This window comes from Lutra lutra, chromosome 4, assembly GCF_902655055.1.
Source record: "Lutra lutra chromosome 4, mLutLut1.2, whole genome shotgun sequence".
NCBI classification, from domain to species: Eukaryota; Metazoa; Chordata; class Mammalia; order Carnivora; family Mustelidae; genus Lutra; species Lutra lutra.
In genome coordinates this window covers 175,844,639-175,866,348 of record NC_062281.1, presented here as the reverse complement: position 1 = coordinate 175,866,348, position 21,710 = coordinate 175,844,639, and the positions used below count along the sequence as shown (strand labels likewise).

Genomic DNA, 21,710 nt, shown 5'->3' with positions numbered 1-21,710 from the left:
ATGGGCACCACCCCCAGCCAGCTTGCTGACAGCTGGGGAGACATGGCCTAGGGAAGTCGGGGCCCAGACTCATTGCCATGGGGACGGTGGGAGCAATTCATGCTGCTGGAGTTTCAAAAGATGCGCCTTTGGGCTAAGGTGGCCAGGGTTTGGGCTGGGCTGGATGAGATGTGGCTGCTGGAGGAAGTGGGAACCACAGGCATGCCACAGGCTATGGCAGAGCTGTGGGCAGGAGCCTGGGGCCATGGGTCCATCTGGTCTCATAGGACCATGCCCTGCGCTGGTCCAGCCTCCATTTCCTTGGTTGCTTTCCAAACAGAGGAGCCCAGATTTTGGTGTAAGGGAACAGAAAGCCGTGCTGATTTTGCTGCATCCTCAGCCTGTGAATTTCACCGTGGGGACTTCTCATGCTGAGTAAATGGTGGCAGGCTGGCTGTGGGGAAGGTGGCTGGGATGTTCCCAGTGTGTGGGAATGGGCCCTCTGCTGTGTCTGAAATCCTGCCTGTGAAAACCCTCAACCCCTTCTGAGCCCTGTCCATCTAGAGCTCTTGACCCCTGTGGGTGCCTTTGGGTTCTGTCCGCCAAAGGGTTTGTTAAATAAGTGCTAGGTTCTTTTCCTCTACACAGATTCTCCTTTATCAGGAGGAAAGACACAGGAAAGTAGGGTAGACATCAGGGCCCCAGAGTCCGATGGGCCTGGGTTCGAATCCTGGTGCTGCTGCTTAATGACCAAGTAACTCATCTCTTGTGGGCCCTGCTTTCCTCGTTTGGATAGGGGATGAGAGTCATGCTTACATAGTCTAAGGATTAAGTGACTTAAGTATCTTGCCAGGCCTATGAAAGCACTTGATATGTAAGATATTATTAGGTATTATTATAAGCTATGTTTCTTTAAAATTATTTCCTAATTGCACTAGGGAAGGAAAAGTCTGGAGTGTTCCTCGATCATGTAACTGGGGGCCTGTCTTCATCGGAGATAGACGGGAATCAGGGAAAGGGCTCATCTTTAAAGAAGGTCTGAAGATTTTCATTTTCAGATGGCAAAACTGAGGCCAGAGAGGTCAAGTGACTTGACTCCAAATTTGAATTTGGGTCTCTCTGCTCCAGACCCAGTGTTTTTTTCCCTCTGGGCCTCAACCCTTCCTCCCAAAACCTCAACTGTCTGTGGTTACTTGCTTAAGGTGTCCCACAATCATGATGGAACTGGGGAGCATCTGGAAGAAACCCTGGGGGGGTAACCTTGAAGCTAAGGGCTGCTCTCACCTTCCTTCCTCTCTTTCTCCAAGCTGGTCCTTGGGGTGGGGGTGAGGTGCAGGGGAGAGTGTATGTCTTGCATCCTACGAGGGAATTCATGCACGAGGAGAGCAGAGTCCAGTCTTCTCTGGGTCCAGGAAGGAGAAGAGCCTCTTAGAGACATCATCGCTCATTACCCTGTTGTCTTCTGGTAGTCTTTGGTTTTTTGTTTTGTTTTGTTTTTAAGATTTTATTTACTTGAGAGAGACAGAGTGCTAGAGAGAGAGAGAGAGAGCATGAGGAGGGGATAGGGGAGTAGAGGGAGAGGGAGAAGGAGACTCGCCACCAAGCAAGGAGCCAGACACAGGGCTGAATCCCAGGACCCCAGGTTCATGGCTTGAGCTGAAGGCAGATGCCTAACTGACTGAGCCACCCAGGGACCCCTTCTGGTGGTCTTTGTAGAATGTCTTATGTCCTTCTTGGGCTCAGGCAGAAGCCCAGCATTTGGCTTTGGCCTCCTTCCCATCAGGACCCCAACCAGGTGGGATTTTCTCGTCTTTAGCCATTGCAAGCTGATCCATATGTGGCTATGAGGATGCCTCAGGGCTGACCCTTCACATCCCCAGGGATGGGCTGTTGGACTCCCAAAACGCTCCTTTGCCCCTTTCTCCACCTGGAGAGCCCTCAGGGAGGGCCCCCACCCAGGGAGCTGTCAGCATGGCTTCCAGAGAGAGCCCTGGGACCCCTCTGTCTCCCAGTGTGTCGAGCCAGCTGATAGCCTTTGTCGTGAAATGCTGGTGCTTGTGTTTGTTGTAGATGCTCTTTTGCATCTACATGTTGCATCCGATGTTGTCGGATCTTGCAGTCGAGACGGGCTGAGAAAGGAAGGCTGCCTCTGGCCAGCCAACTGCCCTGGCTTTCTGGGACTAGTTGTGTCCACAGCCCCGGCTGTAGGTGCTCACTATGTGCCAGGCACAGGACTGGGTGTTTTATGCGCACTATCTTATTTAATATTTGTATCATCGGCTGGGAGAGTAAGTTTTTGTCTTCCCTTGACACACGAAGAAGGCGGTTTAGGGAGAGTAAGTAGAATCCCCAGGGTCCCGTGTGGAGCTGGGATTTGATCTCAGGCCTGTCTGACTCCAGAGCATGTGTCTTAATCACCATGATCATCCCTGTGTTCCCCTGAGGACGTTTCCCGAAAGAAACAAAGAAAGCTGTCGGTGGTGAGAGATGGTGGTGAAACGTGGCTGTTTCTGCTCATCTCTTGGAGAGTGGAAATGCACACTAATTTATAGGAAGCTCTGGGAGGTTTTATAGGGAAAAAACAGACTTCTTTTCCTTCCCACCAGAATTTCACAGATTCCTTTAAAACCGAGAACCCCTCTTCATCCTCCTCCTTGTCTCCTTTTTAATGGAGTAGCACTTAGAAATCTGCCACGATCGGTGTTTTCTGGAATGCACTTTTGCAACCACTGCGTTAGGCAAGTCTCTTTTTTGGGCCTCATTTTTTCCATCTGATGAATTAAGGGCTTGGGGAATCTGCCCACAATGGTGTAACCGACATGTAACCAGCATGCCCTCCAGCTGTTAGTAACTAGAAAATCTGGATCAGATGGGAAGGAATTGTCTTCAGACATTGGGTGACCAGTAGCTCCGGACTGATTCCCCAGAGAAGAGAAGCAGGTGGGGTGGGCTGCGCCATCACACTGCCTGTCTGCCTCGAGGCAGTTTTCAAACTGTGGCACAGGGAACCCAAGCAGGGTATGGAAGTCCCCCCTGATTTGAAGAGCCACGGCTTGGAGTTTGGGGGAGTTGAGCAGTGCAGAAGTCTGTCCTGGTGTCATGAAACCATTCTGTCAGCCATGAGTAGGAATCAGAGGCCAGGCGCTGGAGAAGGTTCCCTAAGAAGGCTCATTCTGGCTAAGATCTGAAGGATGGGTGGGAGTTCAGCAGGCAGAAACAGAAAGAGAAGGGTGTTGGAGGTGGTAGGAAGGGAAGGGGCTGGAACCTGGGCCCCACCGGGGGTTTCCCACCTGCCCCTGCCAGCTTGGACCTGGGCAGAGAAGAGCCATGAGAAATGGGGAGGGCTGACCTTGACTGAGGCCCCGCATTGTACCCAGGACAGGAGGAGAGAAATGAGTGTTAAATGTATGAGGGCGAGTGTCCAGAGGTGGGTGTGACTGAGCCGGGCACTTTGCTCAGTCCTGGGGCCTGAGCTGGGGGACCAGGGTGGGATGTCCTTGGGGATGCTGACCAGAAGAGCGGGGAGCAGGTGGGCCTGGAGGGAGGGCATAGTTTTCCCAGGGTGTGTGTGTATGTGTGTGTGTGTGAGTGTGTCTGTGAGTGCGTGTGAGTGTCACTGTGAACCTCTCGACCTGTTCTCCAGTTGGCTGAGGCCACCGCCCAGGCTGACAATGGAAATGCTGGCGCAGGAGAAAAGCTGCTATTCAGGTGTCTCCCGTTAATCTGTGGAGGGGGTGGCAGCAGCAGCTAATTTCGGGATTTGCTTGTCTTTGAATGGGGGTAATTACTGGGAGTTGCCAATTGTTCCAGATTGTTCTCTGGAAGAGAGGGAGAAGAGGGGGGCTCCCGGGCTCTGCTGAGCGCTGCCCCCTGCAGGCAGTTCAGGGAAGTCACAGAGGGGTGGTCCAGGCTGGGGAGGAACAGTAGTCAGGGGACCCCAGGATCACAGCAGGGCCAGAAGGGCTGGGCCAGAAGGGCCCTCAGAGGCCATGTGACCCAGCCTGCTCATGTTACAGACGGAGAAACAAATGCAGACAGGAAGGGACTTGCCCTGGGGTGCACAGGGTGGGCCCAGCCAGGCTGCTTGGCTCCAGGAACCACATCCGCATTGGCCATGCACCCCTCCCCCACCCTGAGTCCAAATGGGGCACCCCAGGCAAGGGGGTAGTGTGCGTCAGGAACCCCCTTTCCTCTCTCTGACTGCAGGAGACCAGCGCAGCAGTGGGGTCACCGAGGCCAGCAGCCTGCTGGGGGGCTCCCCGCGGCGTCCCTGTGGCCGGAAAGGCTCCCCATACCACACGGGACAGATGCACCCTGCGGTGCGTGTGGCCGACCTCCTGCAGCACATCAACCAGATGAAGACGGCGGAGGGCTATGGCTTCAAGCAGGAGTACGAGGTGCGGGGTCTCCGGCCAGCCAGGACGCCTTGCCGGGGCCCTGCCTAGCTCTTGCTCGCTGTGGACCCAGACCCTGGCAACCCTCACCTTTGCCCTGGATGGACCTTTGCTCTGATAGTCCCTAATTCAACCTAATTTTTTTTTTTTTTTACCTTGACCTTGACCCCAATTTCGGACTGACCTGGTTTCTGACACTAGTCCTGATCGTGACTTGAAATCTGACCTCCAGTCTTCTCTCAGTCTCCATCTGGACCCTGATTATGATCCTCATCCTCTTCCTAATATGACTCTGACCACCAAGAGGGGCCCTGACCTCTAACCTAACACCCAATCTTGACTTTGACCCTAACTATCCTAAATTCCACTGGAACTCTGATTCGAATCCCATTCTCCCTCCACCTGGACTCTGACACCACCTTATTCTAATCTTAATTTGACCTCACTTTCGCTTCTTCCCAACTCAAACCCCTTACGTGTACATTAAACCTGACCCTTGCTCTGAAGTGTCTGTGAACTCTGATACTGCCCCCCCACTCTTCTCTCTTCCTTCCCTTCACGCTGCTTGGTTTTTAACTTAGTCCCTTGCTGATAAAGGGATATGCAATGACTTGATCTCAGGCTCCAAGTTGAACCCTGCATCTGGCCCTTATCTATGGTCCCTCTCCCATCCTGTTATGGGATGGGGTCTTACGAGGGGAGCGGTTTCCCTCCCCCACTGACTACCCCTCTATTTTCCCTTCTGGCAGAGCTTCTTTGAAGGCTGGGATGCCACAAAGAAGAAAGACAAGGTCAAGGGCAGCCGGCAAGAGCCCTTGCCTGCCTGTGAGTCTTGGGGAAGGGCCTGGGTCAGGGGCTGTGGGTGGGAGGGACTTGGGTGGGGGTGGAGAACAGCTGGAGTGAGCCACTTACTGAGGGCCTCCCACATGCCAAGCCATGTGCTGAATATTACACCCATTATTTTACATACTTCTCAGTAGCCCAGTGATGTGGCACATCTTATAACCCCCACTTTACAGATAAGGAAACGGAAGCTTGGGAGGTTAAGCTCCCTGTTCAAAGTCACACAGCTAATACTTGCCTGAGTAGCACATGACCTTGGGCCCCCTTGGTGCCGCAGCCCAGGTTCTAACCCCTGGCCTGTCGTGCCCCCTTCGGGGCTGAGAGCCTCCTGGTCAGCCCCGAGCCTCGAGGTTCCTTGGCTCTTCTGCCTTCTGGAAGCTTCCCCTCATTGCCCTAGCTCTGCATTCCCCTGCTCAGTCCCTGCCCACCCCATGGCCCCCTGCTTTGTGTTTCCAGATGATCGGCACCGAGTGAAACTGCCCCCGATGATGGGAGGCCCCGATGCCGACTCCATTAACGCCAACTACATAGACGTGAGTGCCTCGCCGTCATCTCCACTGGCCTGGCCCTGCCCATTCTAGGCTCACTGCCCAGGCAGGCCAGCGACCTGGCAGGGAATATGTGGGGGTTCACAGTGTCCCCTCCTCCTGCAGTCAGTGCCAGGGAGCTCAGAGGAGGGGAGGGCAGATGAAAGCCATCAGGAAAACTTCCTGCTGGGTGGACAGATGGGGGCGCTTCCATGAAGCAGAAAGAAGGGGAGTGGGCAGACAGCTAGGCCTGGAGTTGAGGAAGGAGCCCCTCTCACCAAGGGATGGAGTCTTGGAGCTGGGATTCGCATGACTCACGGGAAGGCTGCAGGCAGGCAGGGGCTGGGTGGTGAAGGCCTCAGAAGGCAGGCCGAGGAGGTGGGGCTTTTCCCTAGGGGTCCCATGGAGTTGCTGCATTTGGACTGCGATCAGAGTGGTACTTGAAGAATAACAACCCATGTTTATGGAGCAGGTACTGGGTGCCAAGCGCTGTGCTAAGCACTTTATATCAAAGATTTCATTTCTATAATCCCTGAAATCATGCCACGAGGTAGTTAGAATCGCGATCTCACTTTATAGGTGAGGAAACAGACTCAGGGAGGTGGAGCTACTCGTCCAAGGTCACAGAGCTAGTGCTTGGGGGAAAAGGGACTCAGATCTCGGCCTGTCTGTGTCTCCCAAGCCTTTGCTACTAACCATGAGGCTCTCCTGCCATCCAGTGCAGCAGCTGCTGGTCTGGCTGGACCAGAGGAAGGGGCTAGGGCTAGGGCAGGGCAGCCAGGAGGCCCGTGCAGATGTGGTGAGTCTGCTCCCCAGGTGTGAATGAGGGCGAGATGGGACAGGGCCCAGGGACCCTGGGCAGACTCTCCCACCCTGACATCAAGCCAAGATTGGGAGAGAATCATTTATTCGTTTATCAGATCTATTTCGGGCATCTACCATGTGCCAGGAGTTGTGCTGGGCACCAGAGATAGACACCATCCCTGCTTTCCTTGCATGTGTAGCTTCTAGTGGGGGAGACACATGAATGTATTTATAGGTAAAACCATTTCAGATGAGCTGGGAAAGTACAGGCCAGAAGCGAGGACTGACTTTCCCAGGGTCACACAGCAAGTGAGTGGTATGGCCAGAGTTAGCCGTGGCAGGCTGCATGGAGGCGGGGGCTTTGAGCTGCCTTTGGGTGACTGGAGAGGAAAGGGTGGGAGTAGGGAGCAGCAGGAGTGAAGGGAGAGGAAGATGTGTACCTGGGAGGTGGGACAGTCAGGGACTCGGGAGACCTCTCCTGTCCCTCTTTACCTCCGGGGGCCAGAAAGATACGCTGCCCCCTATTTTCCGGAATTCCTTGCCTTCTCCCCTACCTCCCATGCTCTCCCTTGACTGGGATACGGGCTGGGCCTGGCCTCTCAGACTTTGGTGACGGGCCCCTTCTGGGTCTCTTCAGTGTCCCCGTGGGCCCCTTGGCAGACTCACGCCACTCCCCGTTCTCCGGCCCAGCCCGGCCCCCATCTCTGCTCTGCCTCCCCTCCTCACACTGCCCATCCTGGCCACTCCTGTGCTCTGTCCACCTCCATCTGCCTCTGGCCTAATATCTGTCTCTTTTGCTTTGTACTGTTCCCTCACTGGCCTCATTAAGATTCGGATAAACCGTGAAGTAAGTATCTCTCTCCCCGTCTCCTCCTCCTCCTGACTTCTCACCAGCGGTATCTCAGACTCTCTCATGGTCTTTGGCTGTCTTTCTCTCTCTGTCTTTGTCCTCCTTCCCTTCTACTCTTGCACCCAAAGCCTACTGTCCATTTCAGCAGCCTGGCCAGGGGCCATCTGGGGCTGCAGATCTGACACTACCCCTGTTGTAAATGATTCCTTCCCCTCCCTGAGATGGGGCATCAGGGTTGGGGTGCTTCCCCAGGCTCCCTTCACTGGCTACTACCTTCTGTCACCTTTGTCCCCCAGCTCCCCATGCCCAGTAAGTCTCACTAGCCATACCTTCTGTGGGGCTCTGGGAGGGGTGGGCTGGGAAGCTGCTCAGGGTGCCCTGTCTTCTGCTGCTTGGGAGTCAGGGTCTTCAGGGAAGCAAGGGTGGCCCCGCCAGTCCCCTTAAAACTAGTTTCTCTGGCATTCAAGTTCCTTCGTGGTCAGTTTGCTTGAAACTCAACCCTAACTACTTTGCCCTCAATTTAGCCCTACTTTGAATGTTTTATTTTTGGGGAGCAGTTTTTCTATTCTATTTTTAAAAATTGTGCCATTGCTGGGCCTTCTAGGAATATTTTTTAAAAAGTCCTATTCATCTAATGCACCTTTAATTTGGTTTTTAATGTACATTCCACCTTTGAACACCATGGGTTTGAACTGCACTAGCCCACTTTCTTGTGGATTTTTAAAAAATAAATAATTTTTAAAAATTTATTAAATTTTTAAGAAATTTGTATTTATTTATATTTTATTTATTTTTATTTATAAATTATAAATGTATTTTCTCTTATGATTTTCTTAATAATATTTTCTTTTCTCTAGCTCACTTTGTTATGAGAATAGAGTATATAATACCATATAACATACAAAATATGTGTTACTGGACTGTTCATGTTCTCGATAAGGCCTCCAGTCAGCCATGCTATTAGTAGTTAAGTTTTTGGGGAGTCAAAAGTTATGTGTAGATTATCAAACTTCCCCAGGAGGTCAGTGCCCCAAAGCCCCATATTGTTCAAGGGTGAATTGCATATTCTTTTTATAATATTGGATGCCTGATGGGATTGTGTGCTATTTCGTGGGTTCCTTTCTATTTTATGTCCTTTAAAAAAATATTTCTTATTTTTTAAAGATTGCAAAAGTACAGTTCATTATCAGACCTTCCGACAATACGGAAATACACACATTTCTGTCTATACAAAGTGAAAGGTACTCACAGTCGTAGCTGCTGGAGACGACCGGTTATCCCAGATGTGCTCCCAGAGATCAACCCCCCTTATTCTGAGCGTGCTTCAAGAGTTTGTAAAGTTCCCAGGTTTAGATGGAATAGGCCCATGAAATGGATGGATATACTCAGCCCTAGCGCCCCCATGAGAAGGTGACGAATACAGGTACATTTCTTCCCATTAGTCTCCATATAACACATCATCCCACCTGCTTGGTTCGTTGTCCACACTCTTCAGTAGCCACAGAAGACTTGGCTTTAATCCGTCTTCAAATGCCAGTTAACAAGAGTGTCATTGGCTGGGCACCCGGTGCTGTGCCAACACGTTAGGCACATCATTTCATCTTTCCCATACTCTGAGAGGTAGGGACTGGCGTTTGTCAGACGAGATGACAGAGCCTTAGGAAAGTTCAATGACTTGCTCATGTCCGCATGGAGCTGGGCCTCAAGCCCCATGGGAGCCCTTGACCCTCCTACTAGACTCTGGTTCTCTCCCTGGGGTGGGGAGCACCAGGAGGCCCTGGGGTGCTTGTCCAGGATGCAAGGTGTCAGTCCCCCAGCACCACCCAACCAGAGGCTCCAGGCAGGCGTGGGGGTGTGCCCTAGGAGCAGGGTGCCCAGGATTTGCTGATGCCTGGGGTGGTGAGGACCAGTGCGCTCTCAGACGCTCTCGGGTGTTCCACAGTGGGTGTGCTCAAGGCGATCGATCTGCTTACCTTTCTTGCACCCCTGATCATTTCACACTTTCCATTGTAGTGCTCTCTAATTGTGCAGGCACACACCTATGCATGAAGAAGTTAATATGCAGATGGGGGGTGGGTTTTGTTGAAAACTTGCTCAGCTGTGGACTGTATTTGCGGGCTGTCCTGGGTGCTGGCCCCGGGAGATGCTTGTTGAATTTGGAGAGATGCTTGTTCTTAGGCGGGGATGCTCAGGCCAGCTGGTTTTGGGTGGAGTAGCCTGTTCCCAGCTTGACCAGTGCTGGAGGTGGGAGAGCTGCCCTGGCAGCACCTTTGCTGCCCTTTCCCTGGGACCCCATGTGCCCAGCAGCTTGACTGTGGACTTGAGGCAGAGGCAGTGGCTGGGGAGGTCGGCCAGCTGCGGAGCAGTTCCACCAGTGAGGACCCAGTGGCTCTGGGACCCTCTTCACTGCTGGTGACTGGAACTGGGTTTTGGACACAGTTTGCGGGTACACAGCAGACTCTCTGAGGTATGTGGGTCTCACTGTTATCCCCACACTGCAGCAGGGAGCAGAGGCTCTGGGAGACTGAGTCTGGCCAGTCCAGTGTGTTTTCAGATCCAGCACTGGTCCCACTTGGGAGCTGGTTGGAAAGGTGCAATCCTGGGCCCTGTGCCAGAGTCTGAGTCTGAATCTGCCTTTTAGCAAAATCCTTGGGAGCTGCGGGTGTCCATTAAAGACTTCGGAGTGCCCTTTCCATGGCCAGAGTCACTTAGCATCTCTGTAGAGCTGTGATAGGAACCCACATCCACCTGACTCCCTGGCCTCAGATTCTTAACCCCTGGGGTAAACCACCCTCTGCCCTGGGAATTCTTGACAGCCATACTGTTGGAGTCTTCAGGGCTTCTCTTTGAACTTGAAAGTAGTAGCGGTAATACTAGGTACTGTTGGTCAGGTGCCGACTCTGTGCTGGCTGTGGTGACAGACCCTTGATGGTATGTTACTTTGCTGACTCCTCACAACGGCCCCGGGAGGTAAATACAGTGATCGTTCCCATTTTGTAGATGTGAAAATCGAGGCCTAGAGAAATGAAGGGATCTGCCTAGGGGAACACAGCTAGCAAGAGTTCGATCTGGGACTTGAACCCTGGCAGTCTGACTGCGGGGCTCCTTCGGGTCCCAAGGCACAGGGAGCTGGGCTGCGGGCGTGAACCTGATTGTTCTCTCTTGCATCAATGCTGCCGCACCTTTAACTTCTGCCGTGGTGCCCACAGGGGTGCCCTGGGTGTCATGTGCGGGCAGGACAGCAGGCTGGCTGTGGCCCTGGGGTGGGAGTTGGGGCTGGCTGGGTCCTCTTCACAATCTGAGGGCTCTGGGGATGGAGGATGAAGTAGCTCTTGCCCCCTCTTTTGTGGGAGATCATATAAGTAAAGTGCTTAGCACAGTATGTGATCATAATAGGGATCCTAATTGAGGTCACAATCTCAAAAATGATTATTATTTAAAAACCATTTTATCTGAGGGCCACGAGTAACCCATGTATTTGCTTGCTTCAGACCTGAAGCCTTCATCTGGGTCACTGGGTCCCCCAAGCTCTGGATGACATGCAGTGGGGAGGGGGCACTGCTCCCCCCCCCCGATTGCCCCGTGGAGGCTGGGATGACTGATGAGACCCAGCCTGGGGTCTGGGGACACCCTGAGAACCCGGGCAGGATCACCCTGGACTTTATTTGTATCCACACAGTTGGGCTATAAGCTGACTGTGGCTAATCCACCCAGTTTATTGGGGGGCGACCCTTTAGGCGATATAGGAGTTGTGTCTTCTGTGGGTCACACAGTAAAGATGGGTTTGGACCCAAGACACTGGTGTCCCTGCTGTTCTTTCTTTTCCATCCTTCCTGGGGGACTGGGAGGACAAGGTCCCCTTGGTTAGGAGGTCCTGTGTGTGCTGCTCCTGGGAAAGGGCAGAGGAGATGAGAGCAGAGGGAGCGAGGGGTTGCTCCTGGGGTCTCACCACAGCCTCTTCTCCTGTTCTAGGGTTACCACAGGTCAAACCACTTCATAGCCACTCAAGGTACCTGCTGCTCTGCCCATGTGCACCCGCGTGCTGAATGCCGTCTTCCTTCTGCCTTCCTTCTGACCTGCTTGACTCCCCGTGTGCCTCCCTGCTGTCTCTCTGCTCGAGTCCCACTGTCTGGCTGGGGCTTCTGGAATCTGCCCACCAGTCTCTGCCCCTCATCATGTTCCGTGCTCATGTCTCCCTGGTGTGCTCCGTGTGCCTGTAGTTCCCTCGGCCATCTGTCTGTCCCTGAGGTGGTGCATGCAGAAGGGTAGGCGGGCTCAGTCCTGCCAAGTGTGGATTGTGCCTCCGGGTCTGGGGGCTGCCTGGGTCCCTCTGGCTGTCTTGGCCCCCAGCTGTTCATCTGTCTGTTCCTCTGGGACACTGATGCTGTAGACTGAGGATCAAGTTCCCCAGCTCTGCCTCCCGGGTTTCATTTGGGATAATGGGTCTCCAGCCATCCCTCTCTGAGCCTACCCACCCCCGGGGCCCTCTAGGGACGAGCTGGCATTGGGTGGGGTGAGTGTGTGGGGTGAGCATGACGTCTTCATCGGGGCTCAGGAGCCTCCTGGCCTGGTGGGGGTGTGGGGCAGCAGGTGTGCTGGCTCTGGGTGGAGACCTTGCCACAGGGACTAGCACCCTCTGCGCCCCAGGGCCGAAGCCTGAGATGGTCTACGACTTCTGGCGCATGGTGTGGCAGGAGCACTGTTCCAGCATTGTCATGATCACCAAGCTGGTGGAGGTGGGCAGGGTAAGCAGGGCCTTGGGGTGAGGGGGTAAGGTGGGCCAAGGGAGGGCAGCAGAGGGCCTGCTGAGCCTGCCTGTGGGGACCCCAGGTGAAATGCTCCCGGTACTGGCCGGAGGACTCAGACATGTACGGGGACATCAAGATCACGCTGGTGAAAACGGAGACACTGGCTGAGTATGTCGTGCGCACCTTTGCCCTGGAGCGGGTGAGTCTGCTGTCACTTTGGTCCCTGCAGGGATACCTGAAGGGGTGGGGCAGAGTATGCCTCCCGACCTCCCAGGGCAGGAGCAGGAGGGGTGAGGAGGGCTCCGCTGTCCTCCCCAGCAAGGCAGCTGCTCCTTTGCTGTAGGGAGTGCTGTGGGAGGACAGGACGGGGACTGCCTTGGCTGGTGACTCCCAGAGGACGTCGAGATGATGGCGGTGAAGACAGTGGCTGGTGATGCCGGTCCTGCTCGGTGCCGGGCATCGTGCATAGCCTGTGGCACGTGTTGGTTAAGCCCCGGGAGATGCTGGCATTCGGCATTTCCGTTAGTCCCATAGTACAAATAAAGTGAGGTGGCATGCTGGCGTCACGCACGAGGCCACATGGCCAGCGACTGGCCGAGTCCTCGTGTCTGTGGTCCCATTTGATCCTCCGTAAAAGTTCTCAAGGGAGACACTTTCCCTTATAGGCTAAGATCAGAGAGTCCTGGTGCTCTCCTGGGTGGCACAGCCCTGGGTCCCACTCCTGGGTAGTGTTTGTCTTGTCGACCCTCGGGCCCGCAGTTTCTCCTGTCTGCGGGTTTCTCGCGGGCACCATGCGTCCCGAATGCCCATACCTCCATTTATGATTGGGACGCATTGAGCGAGATCCTGCGGTAAGATGCTCGCTGTGGCGGCTGGACACCTGGCAGGTGTCTGGAGGGCGCCCGCAGTGACTTTGACTGTCTCCGCAGAGAGGCTACTCTGCCCGGCACGAGGTCCGCCAGTTCCACTTCACCGCGTGGCCGGAGCATGGCGTCCCCTACCACGCCACAGGGCTGCTGGCCTTCATCCGGCGCGTGAAGGCCTCTACCCCGCCTGATGCTGGGCCTGTTGTCATCCATTGCAGGTGGGGTGCCGCGAGTGCCAAGGACAAGGGGTCTGGGTGCGGGATTGGTTATGGGTCCCCTAAGGAGAAGGGGCTTGGGTTCATCTACTCAGAGACAGAGGACTGGAGATGCTGACCCCCCAATGGCCATTCGAGCTGTGGCTCGAGGTTGGCACCCATGTGTGTTGCCGGAGACCCGTGGGGGCCCTGGGCCTGGAGGCAGAGGGGGTGAGGGGCTGGTGAGGCTCGAGGTGGGTTGGGTTTCATTTACTTGCACTGCACACCTGCGTGCTGGGTTTGGCCCAGGTGCTGGGAAGGGCTTCAGCTTCCCTTCTCTGAATCCCGAGGGCTTTCCTCACTGCGTGGCCTTTGTGCCCCGTGCCGCTCCTGACCATCACCCCTTTCTCTTCCAAGTCCTGCCTCAGTTGGCCCCTGTGACCCCACTTGTCCTTCCTCTGCTCTGCTTCCTCCCTGGCTCCCCAGCTTTCTCATGCCTCTGAAGGGCCCTGTCCTGTGCCTGCCCCCCACTCTCCTCCTGGGGAGCTTCCCTCTGACCTTGGGGTTTCACCTACTCCCCTGGGCCCACAAGTCCTTGGCCTCTGTACCTGCTCCTGGCTTCTCTGCTTGATTCCTCCCAGCTTCCAGAGCGCCACAGAGCAGACCCCCTCCTCCCTCACCCGCCCTTCACATACCACTTTTGTCTCTTTAGGCTTCTTTAAGATACCATCTTTGTTTATTTTTATTTTTTATTTTTAAATTTTTTTAGATTATTTATTTATTTATTTGACAGACAGAAATCAGAAGTAGGCAGAGAGGCAGGCAGAGAGAGAGGAGGAAGCAGGCTCCCCGCTGAGCAGAGTCTGATGCGGGGCTCGATCCCAGGACCCTGGGATCATGACCTGAGCCGAAGGCAGAGGCTTTAACCCACTGATCCACCCAGGTGTCCCTGTTTATTTTTATTTCTTAATAAAGATTTTATTTATTTATTTATTTATTTGAGAGAGAGAGAGAGAGATTGAGCGTGAGCGCGCACAAGCAGGGGGAGTGGCAGAGGGAGAGGGAGAAGCAGGTGTCCCACCGAGCAGGGAGCCCGACATGGGACTTGATTCCAGGACCCTGGGATCATGACCTGAGCAGAAGGCAGATGCTTAACCACCTGAGCCACCCAGGTGCCCCTAAGATATGGTCTTTAAAATAAGATTCCAGGGCACTTGGGTGGCTCAGTGGGTTAAAGCCTCTACCTTCAGCTCAGGTCATGGTCCCAGAGTCCTGGGATCGAGTCCTGCATTGGGCTCTCTGCTCAGCAGGGAGCCCGCTTCCTCCTCTCTCTCTGCCTGCCTACTTGTGATCCATGTCTGTCAAATAAATAAATAAATAACATCTTTAAAAAATGAAATAAAATAAAATAAAATAAGATTTCATTGAGATATAACATACTTAAAGCAAAGTGCCCACAGAATAAGTATATGCGGAGCTTTACTGGTGTTCGTAAATTAAACACACCTGTGAAATAACCAGCACTGCTCTCAGATCAAGAAATAGAACATTAACAGCATCCAGAAGCCCCTGGGAGACACCTTCTGGGCTGTGCCCACCTCCTCGCTCCCAGAACAGTCTCGCTCTTGACTTCTAATGTGTGAATTCATTTTGTGTGTTTTTGAACTTCGTATAAATGAAATCACACAGCGTGTGCTTTTTGGTGTGTGACTTCTTCCCCTCCAGCTTATGTTTCTAAGATTCATCCATGTTATATCCTGTCCTCCTAGATGAGTAAACCACAGTGTGTTTACCCATTCTGCGATGGCTAGGTATTTGGGCTGTGTCCTGTTGTGAACTGGTACGAATACAGCTGCTGAGAACGTTCTAAGGCGTGCCTTTGGGCCAGCATATGCATGCATTTCTGGGGGATACATACAGGAGGTGGGGGGGGGGAGCACTGCCTGGCAAGCTCAGCTTTGGTAGCTGTTGCCAGTCCCCCAAAGTGGTGGTACGGATTTCAGCCCCCGGCAGGGGTGGCCGGGAGACCCGCTACCACGCACTCTTGCCAATGCTTTGACACCCCCATTTTCAAGCTTGAAATCTTGGAGTCATTTTTGTCCTCTCTCTACCCCTGGGCTCTGCTCTCCCTGGGGCTGGGCGTGAGCATCCCAGAGATGGGTCCGACACAGCCCAGCTCGGGGTGAGCTCCAGGTCGGGCCAGGGAGACTGTCCCATTTGCAATGACCACGTAGCAGGAAGAGTGTTTGGTAAGAGCCTGCCCAGGATTCGTCCTGGAGCTCAGGAGAGTGACATCTGCTGGGAGGGTTGGGGAGGCTCCCCTGAGTACGTGTGCAGGTACGAGTGTGTGGGGCTTTGAAGGCTGTGTGGATCTGCGGCTCCCTAGGAGGCAAGAACATTCTTGGATTAAGCTCTGAGCATCACCTTTGTCCTCTGCTCAGCTCTGTTGCTACCTCTGCCCTTCCCTCCTTCCCAGGGCCCGGCCGCAGCTTGTCCTTGTGTCACATTTCACCGCAGCTCCTGCAGCAGACTTCTCCCCGGCTCCTCCCCTCACTGGGGTCAGGTGTCTCTCTGTCCACCCCCCCCCCCGCCCCCGGGTCCCTATGTGGTATAGATGTGGCCAGGCCCCCCAGGCCCCCTCTTCCCTTCTAGACCCCAGGCTCCCTCCCCAGGCTCTCATGGGGCCCCTGGCTGCTCTCTTCCCAGCGCGGGCACTGGCCGCACAGGTTGCTACATTGTCCTGGATGTGATGCTGGACATGGCGGAGTGTGAGGGCGTCGTGGACATTTACAACTGCGTGAAGACCCTCTGCTCTCGGCGGGTCAACATGATCCAGACAGAGGTAGGGGGACGCCGCCCTCCCTCCCTGCCCGCTCCAGGATTTGGGTCCTTCGTGGAGGAATTCGGAGCTGGCAGAGTGTGTCAGAGGGGTGTCCTTAGAGCTGAGATCCCTGAACTTGGCCTGCCGACCTCTGAGGGTCTTCCCAAAGTCAGCTCCTCTGTGTTCGGCTGTGTGGAGTTAAACAGCCAAGGGGCCACGGTCATAGGTTTTGCAGGAAAGATCCACTGGTATTTGTATCCTCATTAGATGTGTGACTCTGGGTTCTCCCCTCACCTTCAGAGCTTCTTATGGGGTATTAGAGGGATGAGATATGAGGTTAGTGAACATATCTGTGAAGGTTTCTTCAAGTAGGGTGGGTCCAATCTCTTCTAATACCTAGTTGGACTCCAGCGTCCCTGCCTTAACTTTGGGCTTGCTTCCTGCTTGCCATCTCCCCAAAATCTCTAGGTTCTAGTCCCCTCCTGGTTCCTCATATTCTCTCCTCCTGCTCCAGGAGCAGTACATCTTCATTCACGATGCAATCCTGGAGGCCTGCCTGTGTGGGGAGACCACCATCCCTGTCAGCGAGTTCAAGGCCACCTACAAGGAGATGATCCGCATTGATCCTCAGAGTAATTCCTCCCAGCTGCGGGAAGAGTTCCAGGTGAGGCAGGAGTGTGTGTGTGTGTGTATTGGGAAGTCCTCAGTGCTGTAGGAGTCAATGAGAGCCAAGACAGAGGGACAGAGTAGGGCTACTGGGAAGGATTTGGAGATAGTGGAGTAGGTGGTCTCTCCAAGTGGTGCAGAGCTTGTGCTTTGAATCAGGGAAGCCCGGGTTCAAGTCCTGGCTCAGTAAAGAGCTGTGAGGAGGCTTGTGAAGTAGTTGTGAGCAGATCCCCAAGCTTCAGTGTTCTCATCCAGGAAAGAATGTCAATATTGCCTTTGTAATGTTCATATTCATCAGGATTCTTTTGGTTGCAAGTGACAAAAATCCAGCTTAATGACTCTTGTAACTGAAAAGTCCAAGGATGGTGGAGCTTCAGTTATGGCTGGATCCAGGAGCTTAAATTATGTAGTCTCTGTCTACATGTCCACAATGTAGTCTCTGTCCAGTTTGGTTCTGCTCTCCTTTGTTTTCAGCTTCTTTCTTAGACCCATACCCTCGCCCCCAGCAGTGTCAGACTCATGTCGTCACTACTGTCAGGAGAATGGAAAAAGGACTCCCTACAGCCTCAACAGAAGTCCTCGATCAGTTTCTCCTGTGCCATCCTTGAGCCAGTCCCTGGGGCCAGAGAGTTAGGAACACATTGACTTGCCCAGGCCTGGTTCTGAGGGCGAAGCCACTGTCTGCATGTCACATGATGGAGATGGGGGAAGGATGGTTCTCCAGAGAAGTCCCAGCATGGTCCATGGGCTGGCAGAGACCCCAGACATTCTCCACACTCCAGGTTCCTGCCAGGGTGCAGCGGGCTGGCCCCTTCTAGACACCCAACACTGGAGAGCCCGCACAGATTGGTGTCATGGGAAATGCTGCCTGTGATCCTTGGAGCCCTGTTGGGGATCATGAGAGACTGGTGTTCCTGTTAGGGATCCCCAAGGACAAGAGAAATAAGCAGAGACTCCATGGATCAGGCTATAGGAGGCATGAGGTGGAAGAGATAACCCAGAGTCCCAGGTTTGTGGTGTGACGGGTATCTGGACTTGCGTTCTCTTCAGACAGGGCTGACTGCCTCCGCCAGGTCCCCACAGTCCGCTTTGTGGGAGATGTGGGACTGCAGCCCTTGTCTGCCTGAAAGCACCTGATAAGCTAGTAGGGATCCTCACTGTGCCTTTTATGTATGGAGCCTTGCATGAGCCAGGAGCAGTGCTCGGACCTTGGCAGTATCTCACTCAATCCTCTCAATAGCCCCTGGAGGCAGGCATATTATTACCACCTTACAGTTGAGAAAAATAATGCTGAGAGATACAGTGGCTTGTCTAAGGTTACACAGGGAGCGAGGAGGTAGACTCTCTGTTCGGAGCTCTGTTCAGAGCCTGTGTGGTCCGGGGACCCTGTCCTCGCCCCTTTCTCTCCAGACCTCAGTTCTCCATCCACGACATGGCGTTAACAAACCAGCTTAGTCTCCATGGGGCCGTGAGGAGGCCCAGCAAACACTAGAGGTCCACACTCACCCCTGCCCGCCTCCCCACCTGCTCCTCCGGCCCCCCTCCCCCCCATCCCATGGCTCCTTCTGCTCTCTGTAGACGCTGAACTCGGTCACACCGCCCCTGGATGTGGAAGAGTGCAGCATCGCCCTGCTCCCCCGGAACCGCGACAAGAACCGCAGCATGGACGTCCTGCCACCCGACCGCTGCTTGCCCTTCCTCATCTCCACCGATGGGGACCCTAACAACTACATCAACGCGGCCCTGACGGACGTGAGGGCTCAGTCCCGGAAGAAGGCTCCGGGATTCCCGGAAGAAGGCTCCGGGATTCCCGGAAGAAGGCTCCGGGATTCCCGGAAGAAGGCTCCGGGATTCCCGGAAGAAGGCTCCGGGATTCCCGCGGCTGGCTGGATCTGGGAAGGCTTGAGAGCCCGGGGGCGTGGGAGGCGGCAGAGCCAGAGCCAAGGGCTCTGGTTGGGATGAGGCTGGGATTGGGAGCAGAGTCAGTGCCTGTCCCTGGCCTGGGGCCCTGGGCTGGGCTCTCAGACCCTCCCTCCATGGAGCTGGAAGGGACTTAGAGATGTATTTATTCATAAATATTTATTGAACCCCTACCATGTGCTGGACACAGGCCATATCCCCAAATGTCTGCTCTCCTAAACTTTGTATGTGGGTGATGGCTTGGGACAGTCAGTACACAGAGATACAGTGGCATGTCAGACGCTGGTAATTTTGGCAGAAAGCGACCAGGCAGGAGAAATATATCATGTGGGCTTTGGAGTGTGGGTATGGAGTATTTTTGATGAGACGGTAGGAAGGCCCCTTTGAGGAGGTGACTGTCAAAGAACAGAAAGAAGTGAGAGGGAGAACTGTGTGAACATCCGGAGATTTGTTCTAGGCAACAGGAATCACAGGTGCTAAGGCCCTGAGGCAGAGAGCAAGCTTGGCTAGCTTCTAAGTACCATGCCCAAGTTCCCATTGCCACACATTGGGGAACCTTTTGTATTTAGTTCCAGAGGCCATGGGCTTGGGGACCAGGGGCCTGGGGGGGGGGGGCTCACCCAACAACTCAGACCTCGGTGTACCAGCCAAGCTCTGAAAAGGACCCTAGAGGCAGCCTGGCCCTGAGGGGAGAGCTATCCAGCTCAGGGTGGGCAGAGCAGGAGGACTGCCTGTGGTGGGGGCTCTGTCCATGGTGAGCGGGCCTCTCTGAGTTCTGGTTTCCCTGCAGAGCTACACGCGGAGCGCGGCCTTCATAGTGACCTTGCATCCGCTACAGAGCACCACGCCTGACTTCTGGCGGCTCGTCTACGACTATGGGTGCACCTCCATCGTCATGCTCAACCAGCTGCACCAGTCCAACACCGCCTGGGTGAGGCATCTGCTGCGCAGGGCCTCGTGTGCTCCAGGGCACGTCCCCAGGGCCCAGGGGTGGATCCCAGCTGTGCCGCCTAGTTAGTGACCTTAGATGGATCCCACTCCCTCCCAGAGCCTTGGTTTCCTCATCTGTAGAATGAAGCTGTCAGATTGGAGGGAAGCAGCTGCTTTTTAATTGAGCACCTGCTGTATGTCCAGGACTGTGGTTTGCACTTACAGTCTTCGGGTGAAAAGATTACGACCCAGAGTTCTGGGAAGTGGGCAGAACTGTGCCCCTCCCCCAGGCAGCCTTCTTCCAGTGGGTGGACTCAGCTGCCCACCGTGGGGGCCTTTGAGGCTGAGCTGCATAGGGAGGGTAGAGCTAACCAGGTGAAGACTGGGGAGTAGTGATCCATGGAGAGGAAACAGCATGTGCAAAGGCCCAAACACAAGGAGTGGTGGGATCCCAGGCAAAAGAGGGAGGTAGTGCCCTCTTTGTGGGCGTGGTCAGAGAGGGACGCCAAAGGATCATGGAGTCATCTGGGAGGAGCTTGGGGACTGTCTCACAGAGAAATGGTGGGCGGGACCCAGAGGAAGGTAGAGCCTCACCTGGACTCCAGGCAGAGCTGAGGCTAGAAGCTGGGGCTCTGGACCTACTGGCCTGGAGGACTGTGTGTCTGTATATGTGCGTGTGTGTGTGTATGTGTGTGTGTGTGAGAGAGAGAGAGAGAGAGAGAGAGAGAGAGAGAGAGAGAGAGACACCCCTTTCCTCCCTCCGCTGTCTCCAGTCTGGCCTGCAGGGGAGGCTTATGTGGGACCCTGACTCCATGGTGGGGTCCTAGGGCAGGAGTGGGGGTTCTGAGCTGTGTTGCTGCTTCAGGGACACCCCACCTCTGTGAGCTGATGCTGGAAAAAAGCAAGGCAGTGAGAGAGAAGGCTGGGGGTAGGGGTGATGGGGGGCAGGGGTGATGGGGTGGGCGGGTATGGTACAAGGCCTATCCCTGGAAGAAGGCGGCTTCTTGCTGGGGTGTGAGTGAGTGTGTGTGTGTGTGTATGTTTGTCTGTGTCTGTGTCTGTGTGTGTGCCCCAGCCAGGATGGTCTGTGCACCCTTGAAGGGTTTGTCTCTGCTGACCTGAGTGGGCTGGGGCAGTTGTGTACTGCACTTGGACAGGGGAGTGGCAGAGGCTGGGGGAACTCTGCAGGTGGACTGCCAATGAGTGGGTCAGGGTGTGTGGGAGCCCCAGGGCCAGGGTGGAGGCCTGGGGCAGGCAGTACCAGCAGCTGCCCCTGCCTGGCTCTGCTCAGCACCCCACTCCGTGTCTGTGTCCCCAGCCCTGTCTCCAGTACTGGCCAGAGCCGGGCCGCCAGCAGTATGGCCTCATGGACGTGGAGTTTGTGTCGGGCTCCGTGGATGAAGACTTGGTGGCCCGTGTCTTCCGGGTGCAGAACATCTCTCGGGTGAGTGACTGGGTGCCCTGTGGTGAGAACCTGTGTGGTGGCTGGGGGGCAGCCTCACGAGCCCCTCTTGAGGTCACCTCGGGGCTCACATTCTCTTCCCCCCTCCCCTTCTCTCCCTCTCCTCCCCCTGGCTCACATTCTCTTCCCCCCTCCCCTTCTCTCCCTCTCCTCCCCCTGCCCGGCTGGCCACCTGTGCCCTCAGCTACAGGAGGGACACCTGCTGGTGAGGCATTTCCAGTTTCTGCGCTGGTCTGCGTATCGGGACACACCTGACTCCAAGAAGGCCTTCTTGCACCTGCTGGCCGAGGTGGACAAGTGGCAGGCAGAGAGTGGGGACGGGCGCACTGTCGTGCACTGCCTGTGAGTGTGGGCCCTGCTCAGGGGGAGGGGTGGAGGCCCAGGCCCAGAGAGGACCTCAAGGCTGCCACTAAAACCCCCTGAGGCTTCTGGATGGCCTTCGCCTAGACTCTGCTCAGCCAGGCAAGGATGGCCCCATCTTCCCTGGAGGAACCCCGTCCATTTCCAGGGTGTGGACTCAACCCTGGGCAACTGCCTAACACCCTCTGTGGGGTGTCTGACTTTTCCAATTTAATTAGAGTCCTGTCTGGATTGTTTACTGCGTGAGACAGTAGCACACTTGAAGCCCAAAGAATTCCAGTCTTTGTTCATGCACACACACATGCAGCTTCTATCATTCGTTCCTTCCCATGCCCCCGTTCCTAAA

General features: G+C 54.8%; 1 protein-coding gene across 15 annotated transcripts in view; it reads left to right on the top strand.

Annotated features, from left to right (window-relative positions):
• Positions 1-21,710, top strand: part of PTPRU (protein tyrosine phosphatase receptor type U) — a 77,886-nt gene that overhangs the window by 53,790 nt on the left and 2,386 nt on the right. For 4 of the 15 annotated variants that reach the window (XM_047725887.1, XM_047725892.1, XM_047725884.1 and 1 more), the window contains 13 exons: positions 4,186-4,376; positions 5,123-5,198; positions 5,673-5,749; positions 11,370-11,406; positions 11,985-12,142; positions 12,228-12,344; positions 13,075-13,229; positions 15,858-16,047; positions 16,541-16,690; positions 18,271-18,444; positions 19,403-19,543; positions 20,861-20,986; positions 21,189-21,346. In XM_047725887.1, coding sequence (XP_047581843.1) covers positions 4,186-4,376; positions 5,123-5,198; positions 5,673-5,749; positions 11,370-11,406; positions 11,985-12,142; positions 12,228-12,344; positions 13,075-13,229; positions 15,858-16,047; positions 16,541-16,690; positions 18,271-18,444; positions 19,403-19,543; positions 20,861-20,986; positions 21,189-21,346 — 1,750 coding nt within the window. Of the gene's footprint in view, positions 1-4,185; positions 4,377-5,122; positions 5,199-5,672; positions 5,750-11,369; positions 11,407-11,984; positions 12,143-12,227; positions 12,345-13,074; positions 13,230-15,857; positions 16,048-16,540; positions 16,691-18,270; positions 18,469-18,556; positions 19,544-20,860; positions 20,987-21,188; positions 21,347-21,710 lie in introns of those variants that run through there. The other 11 variants (XM_047725899.1, XM_047725895.1, XM_047725896.1 and 8 more) reach the window with 7 other exon arrangements.